Below are 27,856 nucleotides of genomic sequence, written 5' to 3' on the forward strand. Positions count from 1 at the left end.
ATTGAGATAAGTACTCTATGTAAATACACATATCTAACGATGTGCTGTTAATAGAGCTTCAAGTTAAAACTAAAGAATGTTCCGTAATATAAATTTATTGAAGTAAAAGTCAGTCGAAAGTTCTAAGAAAATAAAACGTTCTTGAAAAAGTATTGTCAAGTAAAAGTATTTCACAAGAATCAAATCATATTAAAAATTTTTTTTAACTAGTTTAAGGCATGTGAATTGATTCCTAATAAATAATGTCTTTGAAAACAGTTTAAAAATATTTAAAAAAAAGATGTTTAACGTTAATTTTCTGATAAATCTTACGAGATATCTCTACTTTAGTACCTGAATCAGTTGAAAGACAAGTCAATAAAAGTTTCAATAATAGTTTAGGAAAATATGTATTTATTGTTTGATTATAAGCTGGACAGGTTATCAGAATGTGTTCAAGCTCCATCAACACACCACAGTGGTATTGGTACTATTTACATATTTCTTCGTGATCTGCAACTTAATTTGTAACAATGCCTAATTTTAAACTTATGCAAAATATAAATTTTTAAAACTTCCTATGACTAATGGAAAGTTTTAATAGGAGGCTAGAGTAGCCCCTAGAAGCAACTGTCCAAATTTCAGCACAAACGGTTCTGCTGGTTTATAAGAGACACACATAAACTCAATATTACTATAGATTTTCTTGAGAGTGGTTGTGTTAAAAACGGAAGCTGTTTTTGTTTTTCATTACTATTATTTACATAATTTTAAATAAATAAAATGAAAGAAGTAATGGGAAAAATTTTTTGAAAGGTAATTAAGAAAAACAAACATAATAAATAAATGAAAATTTTTTAAATTTCTTCTCAGAAAAATTCAAGTCAAGTGACTTGTTAGAAATTTCCTTGTGTTGAGAAAGAGCAAATACAAAAATATTTGATGCTTTTGTGTATGCTTTTTTGAGCATAGATAATCTGTAAATATGCAGTCGGTTTCAAAACTAACAAGCTAGAAAACACTTAATTTCAGCTTAAATTCTCTGACAATATAGTAAAGTTATTACACTGGAGGTAGGTATTCATCATACAATTTATTTGAAGAAATACTTTTTTTAAAAAATTTATTAAAGATTGAAAAATAATGAAAAAATTATTCAATATTTTTTCGATGCATAAATTATAATTTTATTTGTTTCGCGTTTTTCCTGAGAGACCACACCCGTGGCATTTATTAAAATCCAAATAAAATTACAGAATAATGGCAACAGTGAAAATAGGAGAATGATGAAACAAATTGTCCATCTTATATTGCTTGCGCCGATGGGGTGTGATATACCCTTATAATGAACCGATAAAACAAATTTCAAATACAGAATCGTGTGAATCAACAAAACATTAAAAGCAATATTTGTAGATATGAGTAATCGCTCCAAATGGCATAAAATGAGGTGTAAACAGTACTGAAATTGTAAGACAGTAAAAGTTAAATCGAAAATCCAAATCTAAATGGTCCAGTAGATTAAGAACATAGCGGAAATTATAAAAATTAAAAGGCAAAATAGTGAAATTTAAAATAAATAGATTAAAATACCATAAATTAATTAAGAGTAGATATGAGCAAATGGTTACAATCATAACCAAGCACAGAGAGGCATAAAATAAAGTGCAAACTATATAAGATAGTAATTTTATAAACAGTTAAAGTTAAATATAAAATCCAAAACTAACATGGAAAAAAGGCCAGTAGATTAAGAAGTATGCAATAATAAAACAATTAAAGGGTAAAAAAGTGAAGTTTAAAATAAATAGATTAAAATACCATAAATTAATTAAAAAGTGTAGGTGGCAAATTAAAGCTATGGGCGAGTATAAAGGGGGTCCATGAAGTCGTCAGGTGCTATTAGGCCTTCAAGGGTTCTTTTAATAATGGATTTAATAATCAGTTTCTGTTTATTTGTTTCACACCGCGACTCCATGGTTCCTTGTTTATTAAAATAGGTTGTCCGGAGTGCTGAAAATTTTTAGCATTCGATTAAGAGGTGCGTAATATTTTGCGTTTTTCCATGATATTTATAGCTGCTGATTTGTTAAACATTCTGGATTGGTGATCGCCGAACACTCCTTGGCCAATGTAGATTTGGCTTAAGTAAAAATCACAGTTAAGAAGTTTTTCATTAATCTTTGGGAAAAACCTGCATGCCTGCTTCTCTTTGGATGAATTGTTCCACCTATCTTGCCAAATAGTAATGGTGACCCTCCTCAGTTTGTTTTTAATATGAGACTTCGTGGGTGTACAAACAATGTCCAACCCACTGAACGTCGTGCCTTCCTTCGCTAGGGAATGAGCCTCCCCGAGTGGGACTTAGTCCAGGATCAGATTATAGGTTATACGATTGTACCATGTTTCGACGATCAAGTTATCGGGTTATCAAGTTATGGATAATTAACGATATTTTCTACTTATTAAAATAAAGCTTGCAATTCAACCAAGAAAAATAAATCATTCACCCAGTTTAAGAAGTATGCTAATTCGTCGAACATAAGAACGGAAGCTAAAATGAACAATCTCAAATCTCCTTTAAAATTTATCCTCAACTAAATTTACATTTATCCTAAAATTTATCCTATTATTTCTCAACTGGCAATACTTGTCGAACTTCATAGGGTAGATTCGCAGTTTCTAGAAATTGCGTTCACGTGAAAAGTTCGAGAACTATATTAAATATTCCACTAAAACTCAAGACTGTCAGCTCATTGGCGATGTTGTTGTAGCTAAGTTACTTCAAACCAGAGTTAGAACATGCTATTAATTCAAGTACAGACCCCATCTATGTATGCTCCATTCTATAAAGTGTTTCAAGCAGGTTGTATTCATAGGTTCCAATATGCCTGCAGTCAATTTAAAAATTAGAATTCGAAAAAGTCGTACCATTCAGTGCGTTGCTTTCTAAACAAAAAGCAGCTCATATTCACACTATTAAGTCTAAAAGTTGTGCAAACTAATAATAATGTTCGATGATTAGCTGGTTTTCAATTATTTTATTGACTATTTTGCTTTCCCGAACCTAAATAATAATTGTTCAGACACGTTTTTTTTTACATATAAATTAACGATGATTAAAAAAGAGCTATTTATTTTTAATTTAAAATAAAAACAAAAGGATATGTGATATTATTGGGAATTTTGTTTCTGACTTATAAAATTTTTACCTTAATGATTCAGTGTAAAAGGCGCCTCTGTTTTTTTCCTAAATTTGATTCGGAACCTCTAATTTTGGCTAGTTTTCAATATAAACCTATACTTATTTCAGCAATTTCATGGATAGTGTTGCTTTTAAAATCATTAGCCAAAAGTGTTAGTGGCTTATTGGAGTAAGCCAATGATTTGAAATAATCTTGGAGGAAATATTAGTGTGAAGATTAATCGCATAGTGGCCAATTAGAATCGGCAATTTTGATGATGAATTTTTCTACCGATTGCGCCATGCGATGAATGGCATGTTTTATTATAGTGCAAGAACCTTATTTCGTACATGTCGTAAAAACCGTCTAATTTATCCTTATCAAAACATATGATCCAATTATTCCATGCCATGAAGAATACTTTTTTAATTTATGTGTTGGTCAAGAACAGCATGTGGGATTTCTTTATTCCAAAAAAGGTGCACATAACATATTATGAACAGATTCCTTATTTTTGTAATTAATTTTAATAATTGTGTAAATGAATTTTAACAATTTACACTTTGAGATTATTGATATTTTTTAATACTGATTAGCCAAACATTACATAACACAAATGTCAATTATGACAAGAATCAGTTAAACAACTGAGTTACTATGATGTTTAGAAAATATTTGAATTTGATCTCTCTTCATTTATTTGAAACGTTCTCCTTTTTTGACAAGATTTCTAAACTTATTATATTAACTTCCTGAGACACGAGCTTTGAACAAAAGTGAAAAATTCAATATTTATTTAGAAATATATAGCTTAGAAGAAAGTAAATTTAATAAATGTGATAAATAGTCTTTCTTCAAAGAAGATTTAATTAATTAAACTTTTTTTAGATATATTTTAATTTGTACATGAAAACTGATAAATATTGGCATTTTTTACATATTGTAGTATATTTTTAGAGTGTTCATATTTCGGTCATGAAACAAAATCCATTAGACTCAAATAATGATTGCCATAATACTTTCCAAAAAGTTATTCGAATGGAATTGTTTATCTTTCTTACAATGTTTCGGTAAAATTTTACAATTGGATTCTCATCTTATTTGAGTAATTATAAGCAGAAAGTAGAAAAAAACGAAATTTTCTAATAATAAGAAATGTCCATAGAAATAATAGGAAAGTGGAGGATTTCATCTGTAATAAAACCTCTGAGCCCAATCCAAGAGGTACCCTATTCTACACTCTAATTTTATTTTTCATTGTAATTAAAAACTCAACAAAAAAGGCAAATTCAGTTATATTTTTACATGGACTATAAGGTATACAAATCTAGAAAAAAAACTTAAAATAATATTTTTGTAAGTGAAAAAACCTACCAAATGTTTTCCATAGACGCTGGGTCTCAGGAGATTAAAAGTGGGTATTGCGGAGTGTTTTATACATTTCAATAAAATATATATATATACATTCGTAAATTTATAAGAAAATTTACGTGAAATTATCAACACATTAATTATTACTATGGAATTATGTCCTAATAAAAAGTACTAAAAACGATTGTAATGGTTAAATGCTTTTAATGCTTACCTGTTGGTTAACGATGGCTTAGGTTATCATCCAATTTTCGACATTCCTCATTTATTGAATTATCAAAGAACAATTGACGTTGCTTTTCATTAACATCAAATATAGCATTAGAGTTAAACATTACTGTGATTAAAGCATGTAAGTAAATGTAAATTATGATCAGAAAAAGTATAATTGAAATTTACTTATATATTTGTTTCTGTTCAAAATTGGAAAAAGAAAATATTGTTTTTAACCGGCAAATATTTCATACAATTAAGTCATCTAATTTTATTATTTGAATCTGAATTAAAGTAATATACCGACTAAATTGATACTCATTTAAAGACTTAGTTCTCGAAGTTCCAACAGATGACATGAGTTTAACTGAAAGCAATAGCATACGTCTCAACATTTGTATGAACTGAAACACCGACTCCTTATTTCTATTAGTATTTTATAGTTTTTCTGTCCGTAATCAATTCATTCTTTTATTAGATTAAGTAAATAATGTGGGAGAAAAAGATAAAACCCCATAAATATCGAGGGAAAAAAGCATGCTTAATCAGTTTTTAGGAAAACAAGGGAACCCCGCCCGCTGATCATCTAATTCACAAACCCCATTGATTGCTTATGAATCATATTCGTTTTATAACAATTAACAGATCTTTACTTTAAAAATAAAACTATTCAAGTCATTTCCAATATTTATTTGTTGCATTTAAAACTATTGCATTTGGTTCTGCTTCAATTCGTTGTGCACAATTCGTCACGTTCAATTTCTTGTGGGACAATCGGTCTTGAGAGCGCAACTCGTTCTAACAACAAGTTATCATGAGCACAACTCGTCGTAAAGACAATTCGTCGTAGGCACATTTCTTCTCGAGCACAATTCGTCGCGGGTACAACTTATCGCCGTGAACACAATTTCCTGCGGTTTCTATGAAATACATCTTATTACAGTAATTAAAGCAATATGAAGAAAGAATGATTCTTCGGAAAAATTAATACCAAAGTATTTTTTGGCAGAAAGCTTTGTGATGTCACCTCTCTTCTGAACACCTTATTTGAGAGAATTAAATTCCTGCTAAGTGGAGGCTTTGTTTCCGCTGACCAATAATGAGATAATAGTTTAAGTTGTTATAGTTTAGTGGTTTGGATACAAAAAGAACAAATTTGTATTTGCGTCTATTTATGCATCTGGCACATTGCTTTCTAAACAAGTGAGCAGGCATTGCTTCCTATTTGTTTTTTTTTAAGTTGAATTGGATGAGACTATACACGACCCAATAAAATGAATTTCTTAATAGTAAAAACGGTTTGTTTGTATTTGTTTTCATTCGATTAGGCAAGAAAAAATACATAGGAAACATATCTCACTTGTCTGTATAGAAACGTGAGATGCATTTTAATTATTAGTCTTATAGATTCCTGTTTTATCTCTCAATCAAATTTCATCGTTGGCACAATTCGCCGCGGTGACGATTCTTCGTGGGCGCAATTCGTCACAATGACAATTCGCTGTGGTCTCAACTCGTCACAGCGATAATTCGCCATGAGCACAATTTCTTGTAGTTTCGATGAAACACATTTTAATCCAGTGATTATAACAATAAAAAGTGTGTTTCTTCCGAAAAATTAACACCAATATTGTTTTTTTTTGGACGAAAGCTTTATTATGCTAATATACTGAGTGACACGTGAAAACTCTTCTAATTTTTGAGGGAAATGACGTGAGGGTAAGAACTGAAAATCTTCCCTACAGGCATTGTTTCCGATTCATTATTTTATGCTTAACTGAGTGAAACAAAACATGAGTCAATAGAATAGTTAAAAGTGCTTTACGTATAAAAAGTAACGCTATTTTGATGCACTTTTTACATTGCTATCTAGAAACTATCTGAGCATGACAAGTAAATTTACTGATGTAATTTTTCAAACTAAACTATAAATGAGATAAAATTCATAAAATTCTAGTGAATCGGATAAATAGCTTTGAATTATAGTGAAAATTTTCATAATAAGTGCAAATTAAAAAAAATAATACTTTCTGTATATATTTGAAAATCTTTGCGACTTTTGAAATATTAGTCCTTTTGGTTTTTTTTCCATTCATTTAAGCGAGAAAAAATGCATAGGAAACATGAGATGCTTATGGAAGTACAAGATGGTACTTCGCGTGCAGAAAACTCTTATAACTTCTTAATTGTTTATCTCATCAATTACTGATTTATCTCAATCAATTAATCTTCTTGAATCATTAGAGAGTTTTTGCGTTACGTTACGGTTTCCTGCTAACGTTAACACAAACACTAATTAAGCTTCACAGCGCATACGTGAAAATTAGCGTAAAAATTAACGCTTGCCTTTAAATACAGCTTTTGCTTCACGTTTAGCAAAACCTTAATGCTATTTTTCAAAAACAGCATATTTTAATGTGTGTTTTCATTTGATTGCACTGTGTGCCATTTGTTTGCATTTCCGAAAGCTTTTTTTCTTCTTTATTTTCATTTATTTCATTTTTTTCTTTATTTTCAAAAAGATGAATAATTTGTTGGAATTGGCTGCATAAAAAGAGATAATAATGATGATATATAAAAGAGATAAATAGAGGATTCGCTTATGCTGAAGGCACCGCAGTTTCGGTAAAAAATGTGAAGTGGAAGCATATTTTCTAAAATTATACAATTTTACTTAACTGTTCATTTGTTCGCTTATTTTAATATATGATTATTACATGATTTGTGAATAATATTATAAAAGCAAAAAATGTACGTTTGTATTAAAAAAAATGCTTATTAGTATGTAGGGTGTTTTGTTAAACATTTATATTAGAATCTAAGGTATCCTTTTATTTACTAGTTCCTTCTGTGACTATTTTAACTAAAGCAAATATATGCTAAGTCAGATCAGTATTGGAATAGAACTAGACACTATGTACTAATTGAAATAAACAAAAAAAGCTATATATTAAAAAGTAGAATTAATGAAGAAACGTTGTATTAATTAGTTCGATTAAAAGAAAAAAAGAATCGTCATACTATTATTGTCACTTTCATAAGAGCTTAGTTCAAATTCTTTACTGTATTGGGGTTGCTTTGTAGAATTTAAGTATAATTTTTGGCCGGGTGAGATACATTCTAATTTTGTTATGGAGGAGGGACATTTATCCCAGAAAAATAAACAAATTCATTTGAGAAAAATCTATTTATTATTTAGAGAAGATGGCCATACTTAAAAATAAAGAAAGGAAGTCCCTCAAAGGGATCAAGAGAATCATTCTCTTTACATCAAGAATTTCTGTAAAGATCTCAGCGGTTGGGACTGAAAGGCCGAAGACCACCCAGTCCAATCGCCAATATTTCAAAACTAAAGTAAAGGGAATTGTTCCCAACGAACAGTTAGGAGCATGAGAAGAGATCCGTGATTGACAATTTATCGAAAGATAGCATAGTCAAAAATAAAACCAACCACCCTTACTCAATATTAATGAAAATAATATGGTGGAAGCTTGTCGCCAAAAAGACTGTGAGAATTAGTATAACTATGTAACTGAAACATTTTTGTGGAAGAAATAAATAATAAAGAGTTATAAATAGATTTTAATTTCGATTTAGTTACTACAGTGAATTAATGAGTTATACATTTGCATTGAAATAAAAAGTAAGTCGTTACATTGATTGTTAAGAAGAGAATAAAATATTTATATTAACTTTCTATAAAATGTAATAAAAATTAAATAATAGGTATAATTTTGAAAATTCGATTAACAATGATTAAAAAATTAATTTTAAAATTTAAGGAAATTTTAAAAGCTATGAAATATGTAATGTCTATAGTGGCTGCATAGTTACCAATAATGCTTAGTTAATTTCAGTGATAAGTCTGAATAGAAATAAAAAAGAGCTATTTACTAGGAAACAAATTCAACGGATAAACGGTACGAATTCGCTTAGGAAAAAACGTGAAAGAATTCGATATCTCAAGTTTTTTAGACGAGAAGACAGTACAAATCAAAAAAAGTAAGTACTTCTTATATTTTAATTTTATTGAAAAAGTGAATATAAGTCTTAAATGAAGCTTATTCTAATTGCAATGTATGTAGTTGTTCATTTTGGTCGATTGTATAGTGCATTCATTTAAAAAGAGTGTAAAAGTGTGGAAATATTAATTTCATAATAAAAATACAATTTCTATTCTCAGTTTCGCAAGAACTAACAGGGAAAGTAAATGAAGCCACCTGACACTTGGCATTAGTTTAACACCAATGTTAAACTCACTAATAGTTAGAACAGAAAGAATTACGGGCAGGTTTTGCCAGAATGTTGGCGGCGATAAACAGCAAAGTTATGTATACTACCACCATCATTTCTCGTTAAACAAAAGTTTAGTAGTTTTAGTATTTTTATTATGAATTGAGCCACTCATACACTTTTTTTTTAATGCCCTCTGCAATCGATCAAAATAAAGAGTATACATACAGGCGATAGAAAGCAAAGTACGTATAGGAATACATTTACATGCAAATTGCACTTAGAATAAGCTTCATGAAAGATTTATATTCATATTTTCAATAAAATTAAGAAATCATAAGCACTTACACTCTCAAATTTGACATGTCTTCTCATCTAAAATGTTTCAGACGTTGTTCCACAATGAAGATTTCTCTTTAGTAACTTAATTTTTATGTCCATCCTTCGAACGCAAGTCAAAATGATCCGATTTTCTATAAAGAGAAATATTTCATCAGTTTTACACCAACTTAGGCGTTTTCTTGGCCTCCATTTTTAAAATACTTACGTTAAAATTAACGTAAATACGCTATTTGTGAGATGCAATACGCTGTTTCTGAGCATGCGCAGCATTGCTAAGTTAGCGGAAAATTAGGTTAGCGTAAATGTAACGCAAAAGCTCTCTATTAATATAGTACCGTAGTGCGTAAAAATCCCATTTTTAGAGCAAAAAGTATTTAGAATATTTTGTTTTTAATTTTTTAAAAAAAAATATTTCATTTGAATTTGCAGGCGATTGATAAATTATAAAACTATGTGTAAAAGCTTGATATAACGGGTAAGAAATATTAGAATAATTCCACTATTACGACAAATTTCCAAGTCACCAAGTCACTGACAGAATATTATTATTAAAGATAATAATATATATATATATATATATATATATATATATATATATATATATATATATATATATATATATATATATATTTGTTCATAACGAGTTAAAAATTAGTAGCAGAGTGTTTTGTGTTCTTCCACTGCTACGAAAGAATTGTTGTTTGGGAAATGCACTTTCCTACTGTTTAAGTAAGCAATATTATGTGAAAAAGGTTGAAATGGAAGACTTTTTATTTATTTCTGGTATCGAAACAGAAAAACGGAAAACTGACATCTTTTCCTTCTTACAATTTTAACCCAATATTTTAATAAAGCAATGCTGGTACAAGCATTGAGTAGCTAATTTACAATCCAGCGACTTTAGACGACTCTTCTAATCTTGGTTGTAGTTGGTCCCAATTATAATACAAACTTTAATTACTGTTAAAATTTGTTGCCTGAACTAAAACAATGTCAAGAATCAAGTTTTTCTTTTTATTAAAAAAGAATGCTAAACTGGGAAGCGGGTCGTTAAACACCTCAGTATTGGAGAATTGCCACTGGGTAAGATATTTTCTTCCCAACGAAAGAATTTTTTTTATGTAATGAGCTGTTATTTTTAAAATTCCTGCCGTGCTCTTCAAAGGAATTAACATTTTGTTGACCACATATATCTATCATGCTCCCTTATTTACATAAATTAATACTTATTATTAAATATTAGCATTCACTGCTATCAATGATGTTAAAAGATATTACACTTAATTCTATTTTCTACTTATAGAAACTTGTTATGATTTGGAAACTTATTGTTCAAACATTTCTATTTGAGAAATTTGGTGTCGCGTCAATTCGTTGAGCACAATTCATAATGCACAAATCGTCGGGGCGACAGTTTGCCGTGGACTCAATTCCTCCTGGATACGGTTTGTCATGAGCGCAACTAGTCGAGGCGACAATACATATAGCGCTCAATTCGTCGCGGATACTATTCGTCGTGAGCACAACTAGTCGCGGCGAAAATTCATCGTGGCTGCGACGCGTTACAAACATATAATTTGTAGTTAAAAACAGAAATTATATGAAGGAAAACATAGAAAAAATAAATAATTATTAATAGAAGTATGTTTTAGAGAATTATAAGGCTTAAGAAATTCAGACAATATAGAATATTATCAACAACGTGGGCAATGGGCAGAATATTAAAATTCCTTCGATAAATATGTTAGACAAAAATTTGACAAAAAAAAAAAATGCTAATGAGGAAATATTAAACAACCGAAATGCATATTTTTCGTGAAATTATTATGCCTTGCTGTAAATTGCTCTGCCAAATAAGGTAACATGTTGCGTTTAATTTATAAAGGAGCAACTTTTTAAGTTTGAAATAGAAGTTTTTTTTAAAGGATATTAATATGATAACTATATAACTTACTAGCAAATAGTGTTTTTTACATAGTTGCTCATGACAGTCGAAAGATATCTCGATCTTCTTTGCTTATTAATGATCATATCACGTGATTTTTGTGCTCAATGAGAAATGCATGAAAGAACGACAATTATTTATAATATGCAGAGTGATTTAGTACAGTGGTTAAAAACTTAGAGTGGTGATAGGGGCCCACTATATGGGCATGACCAGAAATGTCCACCGCTTGGAGCGCCGTCAAGAGCACACATTCCATGTATGTGTGCTCTCATTTGAAACGTTGCTTACATTTAGTTAAATTATCGTAATTTTATGTTAATTTTAAGTTTTCCAGTGATTATTGCAAAAAATTCCATTCATATAAGTCCATAAACAGCTATTTTGTATTTATCAAAGGAATGAAGGAAAGTTAAAAGCTTCAGGAACAATAAGATTAGCTGTAATATATTTGATCATTTTTTAACAAGGCTCTGCAAGATTAACTATTATTTTAGAATTGCAATTTTTCAATAAATATGAACTATACAAAATTATTTACATTTTTACAAATCAAGGAATTTTTAAAGTTTTAACGGTTTTTAAATTAGAAAAAAAGTATCTTTTCATAAAACTTATTACAATTTAATACAGCAGTTTTCAGAAATTTTTTGTAACAGTCAGGTATAAAAACTTTTTTGATTGACTTTTCTTATATTTATGCGTATAAAAAGCACGTTTATATTTCATTCTAACATAAATTTCATAATAGTACTGCAACTCGTAAAATCATAAATACCTTTTAAGGTATTTGGAATTTTTGAAAACAGTTGCAAAAAATGATTTCAGACAAGTCAAGGAGTCGAAAAATAAAATGAAAATAGGAAATTAAAAAAAGCTGCATCACATTAAAAAACTTTTTAAAAAAAATCCGTTTCATCCATTTCAAAACTTACCCACATACCGTATCAAAACATACCCACCACTAACCCCAGAGGTTTCACCGGAAAACATATTAGACTGTTTGGGAGTTCCATGGGAGGAAATTCATTTATCTTGTACATGATATTTTGAATGTCAATGGAATCCTAGAGCTGGTCTGACGAATTGGAGATAAGCAACAGCAACAGACTTTCCGATTTTATTCAAAATTTACTCATGCGATGATAAGATCAACCAGATTTTATACCACTGCTAGTATTCTCAAATTTTTTTTTCATATATTATTGCAATTTTAAAAAAAAGCATGCGATTTCAATTAAAAAAATTTGAGGATTCATCATTCGAAAATACAATTGCTTAAAAAACGAAAGAAAACTTTAGTCTTATTTATCGACTAGTTTAGTAATAATTTTTTATTAGCCGAATTAATTTATAAAAAACTGCTGAAATTAAAAAAAATATTGAAAAAAATTCATTCTTTCAATAGTTTTAAAGTAAAAATTTGGAATTTAGAATGAATAAAAGGAATTAAATTAAATTAATATGGCGTTTTAAGAAAAAGAAAAACATTTCAAAAGATCATTTATATAATAAATAAAACCAATCATAAATTTAACTTTCCTATGAAATGTATATTGTCCTCCCTTAAAAAAAAGTTTTTGTACAACAAAATACATCACAGTAAACCTCACAATTTTAAGATTTTTGACTTTAAAATTCTTACATCTATTTTTTACCTTTGAACATGGAGAAAAGGGATAGCAGAAGCATTTTCTCTTAAAACATCATCGTGATGTGAGCACTTTATTTACATTTCCCCTCTATATAGTTACCCATTTGATCTATTAAGCACTTAGTTTGTAAAAATCCAATCATTAAAGCGAAAGTTATTAACGGGTGTTATTTATTTATTTTTTTTTTGCACACTGTACGATTCTGTAATAAAGCTGTACGCCTTTTTAGAAGGATATAATGTATCCACAAAGTATATTTATGTTGTACATTTCTGTTCATACAGTTATCCATACAGTAAATGTGCATTCGGCTCCGAAATCATATAGCTTGAAAAAATGTAAACTTAATAGTATTAGGCAAATATATTACTTAATTTCATCACGGAAGTAATTTATTTAAAAAAAATAATTGCACATAACATAAATTATTCAATACTTTATTTGCAATGCAACAAATTTCAGAAATGTGTATAAATTTGTTACCATTTGTGACCTGAGAAACAACAATAAGTAAAAACATCATTAAAAGGAGTGAAATTTATCTTCCTCTGCTAATTTATTGTGAGACACATTTTTGAAATTATGGGCCATGATTACATGAATCAAATAGTGGATAGTTGAAGATTATTTCGACTTCGGATTAAAAGAAAACTGCTAATACGGCCACTAAAAGGCAGAATGCAAATGAGAACAGAAAGGATTCTCCTATCTCTTTCAAAAGTGTCCATGAATTGTTCGATAGTTGGGCTGGTTCGAGTCGAGCATCGTAGGGTCGATTCGTAGTCAGAAGGAGATAATTTCTAGAGATTGCTTTCGCGAAAGGATACTTCATGAAGAGTTCATGGACTATTTTAACTGTTTCACTAAAACTCAAGACTGACAGTTGATTGGCGATATTGTAGTAGCCAAGTTCTTTAAAACACACTATTAATTCGGAGACAGACCTCAATTCGCACTCGTGTGTGCTCCATTGTAGAAAGAGTCTCAAACATGAAGTGCTCAGTGGTTCAAATTTGCCTACAGTAGAATAAAAAAGAAGAATTAGAAGAAGCCTTACTTTCAGTGGCGCGCAGATGATGTAGGGATGATCTTCCGTTGCGTGCATCTTCAAACAGGAGTTTAATCAGTAATCAGACAGGACAGGAGGGTAACCAGATAGAAGGGATGAAAAAAAGAAGAAGAAAGAATCGAATTTAATGGGGTTTAGTCAAGGGATCCTTAGTTGATTGGCTTATTGATAGCTTTCCTTCACCCTCTTTACAGCACGCAACTGTTTACTTTAAAAAAATAAAAAGGTACATTAGGGTTGCAAACTAATATTGACTTGATTTATCATAATTTTTTTTTCTTCCAAAGGTTATAATTCCTTTTTTCTGCAAACAAAAAACCATACGTGCACACTGAAGTAGAAAAAAAAATTGTATGCATTAGAGGAAAAGAATGTGAGTAGCGAAGCTACTAGTGGTCACTATGGAAAAACTTGTATTTAAAAAAGAGAGAAAGATATATTATCTTGAATTTGTAAGTAAATTAATGCAAAATTAATTTGAATAAAAACCCCACAATATGATACTTAATTAATCTACTGGTGCTTAATTTTTACATAGATTCCAAAAACTGATGTTCAGAACAGTCGTTGCGGTAAAATCCTCGGACAGCCCACCTCTTAGGGACTTTTTGGAATCTCGCCAAGTTGGCGATTATTACTGAGATCAACGTTGCTTTTTGTTCATTTAAAAAAAAATTTAAATTATTAAAAATTTATTGAAATATTTTTAAATGAATAGAAAATAACTTACCTTTACTCTGATGGCTCATCTATCGACGCCGGAGGGTACGTTGCCTTTTGATTATTAAAAACAAAACAATTTTAAATAAAATTAAATAATTTTCAATTAAATTTTGATTCTTAAAAATTCCCTCCTCCATTCGCTCACCATTTTCTACCCGCACAGCATAGTGATAAAAAATGAAATAATAACGATAATATAACGGTTAAAAAATGAAATAATAGCGATGATTCTAACAGCAAGAGATCTGATGCATAAAATAGCGAAAAAATATGCCCTTTTACCTCTTTTCTAACGAAATCCAACTTCTGCGTAGGTATGCATATCAAATAATCGATCAAGTTTAAGAATTTTGGTGGTGTGATCGGACGTTCAAAAGTAATCTCCCCGAAATATCTTCCGGAAACCTAGTATGGCGAAATTTCAAAAACTTGTTTGGCGAGATTTAAAACAATTGCCACGGTATAGGCTATTCTAGGATCCACTCGCCGTTGCAAAATACCTTGCATAATTACTCTATGATTTGGTAAAAAGATTTGAAACAGTAGGGGAGAGTGGGGTCAATTGTAACAGGGTACGATTGTAACAGAGCAAAAATTTCGAGTGTCCGGTTCTAGATTTGGTTCCTAGGTGGCGCACAAGGTGTATTTAACAAATCTACTTGTACACCCCTGATAGCAACCGTTTTTATGTACTTTTGAAAGAGTTACATCGCAAAAGATATTTTCACGGCACGCAAGTACTTTTTTTGGTATTAGAATATTATATTGTAACAAAGTAATTTTGTTTAAACAAATAAAAATTAGTAACCGAATATGTAAGTGGACACCTTAATTAACAGTTCAATAAAAAAAAAAGATTAGTTTTGCTAATTAACTAACATTGTTTTTAACAAATGAAGCTGAAATGTCGTCTTGGGGACAATTGTAACAATAAGTAAAGGGACGATTGTAACAGCTGAAAATAAATAATCTTATGTTTACAAACCATTACTTAACTCTTTAAGAACCACCAATAGTTTCCAATAGCATTTATATTATGTTGCAAGTGCATTATTTTATATGTCACCTTTCACAGCATAAATTAAAATTTTTAATCCCTTAAAGTTAAAAGTTTAACCCTTTAGGTCTCTGCTCATTATTATTTTTACTCCTAAAATATCACTACTATTGTGATCAATAAAATATATATTACAACTATGATAATATGTATAATTAACTATGTTTTAGTTGAATTTATGAACTGTTACAATTGACCCCTTAAGTGGGGACAATTGTAACAAGTGCACGACTGTCAAAAATTGTTAATAACTAATATAATAATATTTAAAATCGGGTATTTCTTTTCTTTTCTAGTAGAGGATAGTCTACTTTACTCGTCTGTCAATTAATACTAATAATATGTTGGATTTTTTGTTAGTTAAAAATAGTTAAGTAAAAAATGTTACAATTGACCCCACTCTCCCCTACGCAATCTTTGTACTTTGAGAAACTGTACTGTTTCATGAGGTGGAAATTGCCAATTTTCACAACTGTGTAAATTTGAGACAAATAAGAAATATCTTTTTCGAATTATTACTTTTTTTAATGCATACCTGCTGGTAAATAATCTCTTAGATAACTATCCAATTTTCGACACTCTTCAATCGTTAAGCTATCAACAACATGTTGTTTTCCCCTACTGATGCCCAATCCAGCATCTATTGATAATGTTTCAGCGATCAAAGCAAATAAGTAAAAATGAATTATAACAAACATAGTTGAATTTCATTTGTATATTTGTTTCTGTAATATTTAAAATTGGAATTTTAAATATCGTTTTCAATCAACAAATATTTTACGCAGTTAATTTTTTATTTCATTTTTATGAGTTAAATCTGAATAACTGTTCTACACTGATACAATTGAATTTTATTTTACGATTTATTTTTCGAACCATCAGTGAAAAAACTTTGTTAATTAAATTGAATCACGAACTCCTAAATTTATAATAGCTGAAAGCTTCTTTTAATTTTATATTGTTTAATACTTTTGCTGATGTTGATGGAATGGTATTTTTGTTAGTTTAATTACACAGTACGCAAAATGAAGAACGAAACATTTCAACAACTTTTGATCTAATGATCGGATTTTCTCGTATATCTAGTCAGAATAATCATAGATTTTTTTTTAATGACGGATTTTGAGTCAGGAGAGCGATAGTAAGTTTGGACCATTTAACGTTAATTTCATTTTCTGCATATTTCGCCGCAAAACTTGAAATATTTAAGTACATAACGATACATTTTGCACAAAAATATTAAACTCGCTTACCCAAAGATAACTATATGCAAAAAATTATTTTTTTGTAATTATTTATCAGTTAATTTATTAATAATCGCAAAAATTGTGAACTGTTAGGCATAATTATGTTATTATAATTTTAAATTATGTAGTTTAAATAGCAAAATACTAAATTCATACGAAATCGGTCGAATAGTGATAGAATTTCAAATGGGATGAATACATAATGAGTTCATAATTGTAAAATATTTATTAGAATATGCTTTTCATGCTATTATCGAATAACTTCTTAAGATAAGAAAATGTAAAAATTTTTCACACTAACCAAAAATTAAGTAGGGCTTTAAAAAAACAAGCTTTTAGTTGTAATGGTAAAACTAAGCGAAAAAATGATTAGATGTATCTTTTATCCCAATAGAATTGAAAACTTAATCTGTAAAATCAAATCTGTGTAAATACTAAAAGAAAAAAAGTAAAAAAACAGAAGAAGATGAGGGGAAAGGAAATTTAATTGAATAATTTTCAATTTTGATGTAATGCATTTTGTGGCTCAAAACAGCTTGCAGGGTGTCTCGTAGCTTAATAAAATTCTGAGTGGATTGTAGATTCATTAGATATAACCTTTACAATTGTACTTCATTAGGCTCTGTTAACTAGCATTTATAATATTTAAGTAATTTTCAGTATACCTTAATTCAAATTATAAATTTATGATAACTTAATATTTTTTCTTAATATGAGAAAATAATAATAACAAAGATAAGGAAAACTAAGATTAACATAGATGTGCTATTTGTGGGGAAAGCAAATGTTTACATCGAAATAGATATTCGGTCAGCACTCTCCTCCATTTTAATCGAAATTTTAGTCGCTTAGCATTTTGAAAAGTGTTCCTTTTTGAAAGCAAAATCTTACGGATGATCCCGATTCGATGCTATTATGTGCACCTTGTGAAGTACTCAGTAGAGTCAATATATGCGGTTGAAATATTTGACCCCAGATTTTCCAAAGTGCATAATTACTAAGTAAATGCTAATTAATGTGCCGTATCACACATCAAATTCATTGAAATATAATTCTTTCTCGTCTGCGTCTTTTACTTAACTTACATTTATTTTATTATAATCATCACATATTTTTGTTTTGTATACCTGGCAACTTCAATGCATAATTTGTTCATTTATTTTCTACAAGGCTAAGCCTTTATCTTTGTGTTAAGTAAGAAATATATAGTGACAGAATTGAATCTTTACAATAGAATTTTTGTGAAAGAATATAGAATGTGTCACTTTCATGAATTGATACTTGGCAAGCCTAGCTTAAATGAAAAGAATGAAAGAAAAAAAAAACAGTTGCTAACATAAACAAATGCCACGTTTCAACAATCAATCAAGATTGAGATGCCCACACTACGTCATTTGCAGGTATCCCATTGAAAAAGAATCCAGCCCATTGGACGACAAGAGAACAAATATCATTGGAAGCAGTTTTGGTATCGCATGACTTGAAATGTTGAGGCGTTTATCCTGTCTGTCCGAAGAACCCGAAAAATTACGAAAGAAAATTCAGAAATCAGGAGCTTGGATAAAATTTACGCGATTGCTGTGAATAAATTCAAATGTTTCGTCTTAAAATTATTTTGATGAAATTAATTAGAATGGAACGCGTTTTTCCATATTTTTAATACAAAATTAATACGTTACGTGCTCGATTTAGCATCGATTTCATCGTAAATTTTTTATCGTTTTACGTATTTTTTTCTCTCTTCATCATACTTTCTTGCTTTAACTTTTTTTCCAGCTCTTTCAGTCTCTTAAAATTTTCGTCCTTTTTTCCGAAGTTAATGCAAAAGGTAATTTATTATTTTTTTTTATTTTGATTTGATCTTCCTCTTTTATTCCTATATTTGGCCAATGTAAATGTACACCGAAGAGCCATTACATTATGACCACCCTCCATCTATAACAATAGGCTTGCCCTGGTTTTCATGGTTTCTCGCCCAGGAACAATGTTTTCATGCGGCACATTAGGACCCGTAATCCTCAAAGAACAATCCCTGACGTCTGTAAGCTACTTGAACATAGTTGCAGACCAGGTTCACCCATTCATGGTAACAGTTTTTCCTGCGGGGGATGGTGTTTACCAACAAGATAATGCACCATGTCATAAGGGTCGAATCATCCTGGATTGGTTCGAGGATCTTTCAAGTCATGTCTTGGCCTCCAAATTCACCTGACCTTAATCCAATAGAGCATTTGTGGTCCTACTTGGAAAACCAAATTCGTGCTCCCACGCTATTTCCTCGCAATATGAGGGAATTGCAGGACCAGTTGGTGAGCGCTTGGCACCAGATACCTCAGACTACCTATCAGCACCTTGTGGAATTAATGCTACGGCGGGTGCTATCAGTTGTGAGGGCTGAAGGTGGTCCTACATGTTATTAGCAGGGTGGTCATAATGTAATGGCTCTTCGGTGTATATTCGAAATTTCTTCTGATTTTTCAGTACTATTTTTAGAATTTCTCACTGGATAATTGATGGGAAAAAGTTTGTTTGAAGTGTTGCTTCAGAGCCAAAATTTGACTTCACTAAATGTTCTTTTTGCAATAAATTCTCCCATCTTCCATATTGAGAAAAGCACAGGCTATTGGATATTTGGGAGATTAAACTCTTCTGTCGATGTTCCTTTAAAAATTTGCAACATAACTTGTGAGATTTCCTTCTCAAGCTTCTGAAGAAATAGTGCATCGATATTCTCGAAGTCTGTGTTTTGTTGATGAGCTGTCTTGATCATTAACTCTTTGTATCTGCCTTGCCTGCATTTGTTAAAGTCAACGTTTTCAACATCGAATAGAAAAATATCACATTTCATAAAAGCATTTTAACTTCATCAGTTGATGCCTCAAAATCGTATTTAAAAATGGATGTAAAATTATCTTGACATATTGTTTTACAATTTTTCGGTTTTCAAGATCTAACGAGAGATTTCCATGCATTACGGAGAAAGCTAAACCAAAGAATTTCTTATGATGAACAAACCTTGCTCAGTTTCAAATTGATATTAGATTTATACCTATCCAGAAGAAGCAAAATAAAGAATTTGATAGTATTTTCAATTAGCCATGGGTAGAAACATTTGCAATATATTTGTAAAATGTAGCTGCGGTCATCGTTTCACTTCACGAATCGCTTTTTCCAATGAAATACATAGCAGGAACTGATTCGGTAATACCTCAAAGAATTCTTCAGTAAGGAAAAACTACCAATTGAGGTACTTTTTTTTCCATTAGCTAAAATATTAGCCAAAACTAATGCTCTTTCTTTTTTTTCCCTTGGTGCTATAGAATATAAACCCTTATGAGTTTTAGGGCCAAAGATTTTCCCCGTTTAAGGGCAGTATTCAAGTCCCGCTTCGTTCGCATTGTAAATGCAATCACTCTCTAAAAGGATGCCAGGGCTACTTCCCTCCTAAAGATTCCTCTAAAGTTTTTCAAACCAGTCTTTCGAATATTATTCTCTCTAAGGGAAGTTTTGCGTTTTTAAATTATCTTCGCATTGCACTGAGTTATCGGTGGATGTCGTCTTAAAAAAAAAACTTCATCCATTTTTCACCTGGATGATTGTCTTTAAATGGATTTTTTTCTACCAGTTTCCGTCATGACGTTAAAGGCCGCAATAGGATAATAATTTAGCTAATTATTTGCACTAAAGCCAGCAAAGAAATGTTCCATTCAAGCTTTTATTACTATATTTAGTTAGTTTCCGATCAGTAAACATAGTTTATTATAAGGTGTCTAACGTATGATGTAACTAACCACTACATTTATAAAGATAAATAATAAAAAATTATAATTCTTTAAATGAATTTAGCAATTAAACAATTAAATTAGCATTTTGAAATGAAATTCTTTTAGGAACTATTCATACAACATTTAACTTAATTTTAGGTGTCCTTTATGTCACAGAACTACTAATTATCCATATAAAATCATATTTCACACATACTGTTCATTCACTGGGAAATCTATTCCCAGTGAAGGAACATGCCTGTTCCTTCACTGGTTAGAAGTTTAGAATTAGAAGTTTTGTATTTTTAACATAATTTTGATGTATAATATGACTAAACGTACAAGAAAATTAAAAATTTTCTTTTATTTTCATTAACTTGGAAAAATCCCAGTAAAGGAACACTTGTTCATTCATTGGTTTTTCATCTTTTGGTAATCCAGTGAATAGACACCCCTTAATCTCAGTACTTGCTTATATTATGATGCTTAAAAAAATAAGACGTAACTTCGATAACTATATTTTGAATTATTTTTTTCACAATGAGAAAAAAACCTTGATTATATGCAATTAATTGTACTTTAAACGGATAACTACAAACACTGACCTTATAATTTTGTCAAAGAAACAAGAGAAGAATTTATGACCTATTAACCCAATGCATTGTTAGATGATTTCCTATCGTTAGGTAGCAAGCTACTCTTATCAATCAATCTAAGTAAAAACTTTAAAATCTTATTTTTAAAAAATATCTATGAAATGTTCCTTTACTGGTTGGTTTACCCTATTTCTAAAAGATTTTTTTGAATTTCCGAAATCTTTAATGGAATATTATTGCTGCAAGTGAATCGCGTATTTGAATAATAACTATTTAACTCAGGCGGTCGATTTGTGACACTCGTGAATTCACATTGTTTGACAGTCCTTTTTATTTTATACATAAACTGACTATCTGAACATTTAAAGAAATTAATTTACATATTTTTATATATATATATATATATATATATATATATATATATATATATATATATATATATATATATATATATATATATATATATATATATATATATATATATATATATATATATATATATATATATATATATATATATATATATATATATATATATATATTTGTGTGTGTGTCTGTGTGTACATATTTTTTTTTAAAAATATTCCTTAATTTTTTTATACCTGAAAATTTTTTAAAATTTTTTTTAAAAAAATAACAATAATAAGTTTTTTTTTGTGCAATATACTTATTTTTCTTTTGTAATATAAATAAAAATTTATGAAAAAATATTTTTAAATTTTATGAAATACTTCGTTTTTTTAAAAGAAAAAAAAACTATTTTTTATTTAAGAGAAATAAGAAAAAATATTAAAAAATGCTTTAGTTTTTTTGTAATAAAATTACATTTATTATTTGTGTAAGATTTTGAGTTTAAAAGCAATTTAATTGTTACCATGAAGTAAAAAATTCTTGTTTTAGCTAACGAAAAGAAAACAACCCCATTTAAAATGCTAACGAAGGAAAATAACGCCATTTAAAATTGATAAACAAATTTTTAAACAGTCACTAAATTAAATGAGCTTTTCTTCAGTATTTTTATTTTAAATTTTAAAAGAAACATAATTTTCAACATGAGAAATGATTTTTTTTAAAAATCTTATTATTGAATGTGCTAAACCTTTGAGGGGTTGAATATTGACTCAGTGGCCATAGTAGCGTCAATTTTCAATCCATACTATGTTTTCGATCTTGCTCTTTAATTTGTAAGCTTGGCTTCGTTTCAATAGAATTTTGAATTTTTTAACAGCTAGCGGTTAACCATCGACATTCTTATTTTATTTATTATGTAATTTTTAAAATATATCTATTCAGACACTCATAAAGAAACGTTAGCGTAAAAATCTCACAATCAGTCTAGAAATTAAAAGTTTTTTCAATGCATGAAACGAAAATTTTTTCATTGTTAGATGTGGCACGCCTATTTTTCAGATAATGACATTCCTTTCAAAAGGGTTAAATACATTTGTTCTAAAAGATGCACCCTATGAAAAATGAAATGAATAAATAAATAAATGAAAATAAACGATGTCTTAAAACTTTCATCCCAATGTTAAATTTTAGTATTTCGTGCGCGTAAAAAAATGTGATTTAGTGCACATTAAACAAGATTTTTTTTTCAATCCTTCTATTTCTCATAATAAAAGATTTTTTCTATAGGCAATAAAGTTTTGCAAATTACAAATCCCGAAATAACAAAATAAACAAAAAAAAAGAATATCTTCTTGAAATAGGAGGGAAAGTGCATTAACACAATAATAAAATATTTTTATTTGATTTTATGAAAAATGTACAAAAAAATACCGTTATAAATCCGTCTTGTTCATTGCGAAATAAATAACTATGCTTTTTCTCCGACACGGAACTATTTTTTTAGCTTTATAAATTTGATAATTTTCACTTATTATGTCTTATGACTTGATTCATATTAATTATTTACTAAACTTTTTAATGGTATCTTAGAAAAGCGACTAAAAACATTCAATTTGAGGCCATCCTTTGCCCACTCACCAACAATCATCTTTTTTTGACAATATTTTAGTTACTACTTCTGATTATAGCATGAATGATAATTATTAAAACTATGATTTTTATATTTAAAAGAAAAGTTGAAGAAACGTTTCTTTAAGTTTCATTTAAAAATATTTTTTTTTATCAAGCAGATTTTTTATTGCTAAACTAATTACTAAAATTAATATATTGTTTCATTAAAAGTTTCAGTTTCATGAAATGTTCTGATAAATAATTATGAGTTTCTCATTAAAGTTATCAAAAATTTATTGATTTCTTTATTAGAAATGTTTCAGTTTTATGAAATTTTCTGATAACTATTCATAATTTTTCTCCTTATAGTTACCGGAACTGATTTTTTCATTAAAAATCCAATTTCGTAAAATTTTCTGATAACTATTTATAATGACAATGTAGTTGTGATATCTATCCATAAGAAATTTTTAGCTTCGTTGAAATAAAAATAATAAGCCAAGTGCAAAATAAATGTGAAATATTTTTAAAAAAATCATTTTCTAAACAACATTTGCGTAGCAGATATGTTCCATATATTTCAATTAAAGTTACGTTTAAATTTGCTGCAAAACAATTCAATGAATACTTTCGCTAATACAAAGAACCATCAAAAATATGAATATTTATAATTTAATACACTGTATTCACCATTTTAATTAGCTGCATAACTTAGAGTTCTGATTTGAATGATCTCTAAACTATATAAAAACGAGTTTTAAATGAGGAAATCGCATGCATTTATAACCTTTCATAAAATAAATTTCTTTTTATTTTTTTTACGTTTAAAAAATGCCATTTTTCGTGACTTAGTTCACGTGTAAGGGTGAAAAGTATCTTTGAATTATAGTTAAATACTCTTTCTTTCATCTAAGAAATCGGCTTGCGAAGAAACAAGAATTCAATTTCTTTTTTCTTTACCTGCCGGAGGTGGTGTTGAAGAGGGGAAAGATAGCACTTCCGTCTGCTCTCTCTTTCCGCCGACCCAATAGAATGATGAATTAATTTCCTTTTATTTCTAAGTTGAAACGTTTGGGAACAAGAATAAAAGCTGCATATGGAGAAAAAAAAATATTCAAAGATTATTAATCAAGGAATCTAAAGATACTATTCTTTTCATGTTCTTCTTTCCTATTAGGAAATAATTAAATCTTGCTATTTTGATCAAACCAAAGTAAATCAAACGGATAAAATAAGAACGTCAGCGCGGAAAAGAACAATGCACAACTTTATTTATGCAGCATTATAATCTGAGATGCAGCATCGATAAGAGTCATTTTAATATTTTATTCAAATTATTCAGTGGGCTAAAATAAAAAAGTTGTTATCCTATATAATAATTGCTCTAAAAAATAGTATAATTTTTATTCTAATTTTATAATACTGGGCGATTCTTTCGTTACGTGTGTTACTTTTACACGACATATTTCAACTTTAACACTTATTATAATAAACTTGTTAGATATTTTTTATGTTTTTCGTAATTTGTTGTTAAATCTATATGTGTTGTAAGTTTACAAAACGAAGATTGAAGGCGCAAATTAAATTGATGTTGAAAAAAAAAATTTCTGAAATTTTGTTACGTGTGTTACCCTTTATAATGCTAGATATTTGAAACTTTGAATATATTCATTTAATTCTGTGAAGTATAAAGGCAAAAAATTAAGATATTTTCTTTTATAGAGAGATACAATATCGAAGCTGTGTTTAGTGATTTTTAAAAATTTCTTGCAACAGTAAAAACTTCTTTATTTTGGTGAAATTGGTGCGTTACGTGTGTTAACTGAACGTTACGTGTGTTACCCTCTATGAATATTTCAACTGAGAAGTCATAAATGTTGCACTAAAACATTTATTTATTTTAATTTAGCAGAAGAAAAACAATTTATTTTAGCAAATAAAATAGTTAATGGTCTGGAAAGATGGTTGTAGCCCTTCTTTATACTGGTTTAGAGAGTAAAACATAGCAAATCCTAGGCACATCTTCCAAATCATTCATCATCATTCCTTCAAAATCATTTCTGTTTGGAAACAAAAATATGCATATTTTCCAATTATTTTATGCAAATATTGCATTTTAAGTTTACAAGCATGTGCATTTGCGTCAATAATGTTCCCGAGATAGAGCATATGTCGTTTTAATTTCAGTTATAGGCGCACTTCTGATCAGGAGGGAACAGAAATTGACTTACTGACTATTTGTGTGCCACAATGTGCATCTATGCATCTTATTCAAGTATCTAACGATACTTATGCATAGATTTTATGCTTTGTATTACCGTTGCCATGTATTGATCTTTTCAATTAATATCTTTATTTCCTTTTGGTTAATATATAATACTGTTGTATTAGGCATGAGTTGATTGGTTAGCTTTGCAAACAACACTGGATAGCAAAAAAATTTTTTTGTATAACAACACAATGATATAAATAACTTTGCTTTTTGCTTCGCTTTCAAGATTTTGTACTACACATCTATTCCCATAGAAGGAACTTCTGCATGTGATATCGTGAAATATTTCCAAATTAATTTCTTTTTTTATATTTTGATTGACAAAATATGAAATAATTCAACCATATATTTATTTTTAAATTCTTAACTTGACTTATTACTATAGAAGGTTTCTGTTACCTCATCTTCTGAAGTAGAATCGTTTTTAAACAGTCTTAAAATAAAAGTGTAGACATTGTTTCACCTTTGTCTTTGCCTTAGGAAAATATTGTAAAGGACTCTATTTTAAACTCTTTAGGAGAGTATCGTCTAAGACAACAGCTGCTGTGAATAACGGAACTGTGGCTGGATAGCATAATGCTGATTGAAATTCGTTTTGATATTCAAAAGAATATGTCTCTGCAAAGTCAACTTGAATTTCCCTGGTTTTAATGCTAGATATGTTTGTTTGGAGAGTATCACCTCGGATTCTTTTAACTCTTACGTATTATTGAAAGTTAGTCCAATTTTCAAGAGTTATTTCAAAACATTCTTCTTGCACATTTGCCATTATATATTTTTTATTGAGAGCTATTGTCATCTTTTTCTCATCGTTACCAAACTACAATAAATGATGGTTAGAAACCTATAACAAGCAATGAGACATTTTTGTAAGTATCAGAAGCCCCCTTCCAACAATTAGATCCAAAATTTCTTTTACTTTATATACATAAATACTTCTACCATCACCATGTATTGTCATAAACTTAATTTTAGCCTTCCAATTAAAGAATAAAAATTTCATGATATTTGTTTTGATTCTAAATTTTACAGTAGCAATAAATTTTTCAGTCATAAAGCACTAAATATGGAAAATTAAACAATGTTTAGGATGCAACTGACGAAAATCAGTATAAGCCTCTCTTAGAAACATTGTTAGATAGTTCTTTCGTTTTATTGCCCGTTTTTCCCCGTAATAATCCAGAGAACCAGCTCTTGTTTCAATACAAGCATAGTATAAACAATCTAACTTTTGAAGAAAATCCATTTATTAATAATTAAGTTCATCTGAAATACTTAGTGGTGAACCTTTTACATCATTATCTATCTGTTTTGAAAGTTCAAGACTAACTTTCATTATTTCCTTATTTTCTTTCCTTTGAAGTGCAGAATCTTATGCTCTTTTCTTTTTTTCTTCATCTTCTTATTCTTTTAAATCCAGATAAGGACACTATTTTAAGCTTATCCATTTTATAATAATCTAGCAGATGCAGTCGAAATATTCTACTTAAACATAAACGTATAACAAATAAAAGTTTGGGAAAACAATTTCCAAAAGTTTCAAAATTATCGTCTTATTATGCTGTTTTTTTATTAATGCTTATACCGACCTTATTTTACAAAAAACCACAATCTTACAATTCTGTATTTGTGGCATTGAAGTTGCGTGGCTGTTATAAAAAATGTCCGAACATGATTTAAATCTTTTATTGAAAATAAATAAATAATTAAAGTGTATAAGTACCTCTAACACACATAACAGTAACGCGCGTAACTTTTCGTTACGTGTGTTACCTTGAATAAAATTAATTATAAAATTTTAACTATTGTCAGTTTTAATTCGAGAATTTTTTCCGTTGCATATCCTGCCATCTTAATTTATAAAACAAAAAATTTTTAAATTTTCTTCTTTACTAAAGTTTTTACAGAAAAAAATGCAAAATTATGTTACGTGTGTTACTGGGAAATTAGATTATCTTGATTAATCGACTTTCAAACAAGCAAAAAAATTTAGGCCAAATTAAAAAAATACATTAAACAATGATAAAAGAGTAAAATAGTTATATTTATTACTAAAAACTATTTTATTGCTCTTTAATATTTTAAGAACTGCATTGGAATATAACATAACAAAGAAGAGAAATCCTGTTAAAATTCATAGTGTTCCACCTTTTGTTAGAATTCACGTAAATATTTTTTGTAATTCAAAAAACTATCTTAACTATTAAAAAATGTACATCTTCTAGATTCCGAAATTGTGTCAT

General features: G+C 29.0%; 2 protein-coding genes across 2 annotated transcripts in view; one reads left to right on the forward strand and one right to left on the reverse strand.

The window, feature by feature from the left end:
- The window catches only part of LOC107447800 (uncharacterized), a 117,721-nt gene that overhangs the window by 50,392 nt on the left and 39,473 nt on the right, over positions 1-27,856 (forward strand). The gene's annotated exons all lie outside the window — the stretch shown is intronic.
- On the reverse strand, positions 13,423-16,684 carry LOC147805189 (uncharacterized). Its single transcript, XM_087150776.1, has 2 exons — positions 16,308-16,684; positions 13,423-13,940 (listed from the first exon to the last, which is right to left on the reverse strand). The coding sequence occupies exons 1-2, from the start codon at positions 16,468-16,470 to the stop codon at positions 13,564-13,566; spliced, it is 540 nt and encodes a 179-aa protein (XP_087006902.1). The 5' UTR covers positions 16,471-16,684; the 3' UTR covers positions 13,423-13,563.

Source organism: Parasteatoda tepidariorum, chromosome 9, assembly GCF_982258835.1.
Source record: "Parasteatoda tepidariorum strain Cologne lab strain chromosome 9, Ptep-v5.0, whole genome shotgun sequence".
Lineage (NCBI taxonomy): Eukaryota > Metazoa > Arthropoda > Arachnida > Araneae > Theridiidae > Parasteatoda > Parasteatoda tepidariorum.

What these genes read in the sequence shown, in the direction of transcription:
- LOC147805189 (XM_087150776.1), bottom strand. Translation starts at nt 16,470, where the DNA reads ATGTTTGTTATAATTCATTTTTACTTATTTGCTTTGATCGCTGAAACA. An exon ending in AAGAGATTATTTACCAGCAG is followed by an intron (nt 13,941 to 16,307) that starts GTATGCATTAAA and finishes ATTCTACTGTAG; the next exon opens with GCAAATTTGAACCACTGAGC.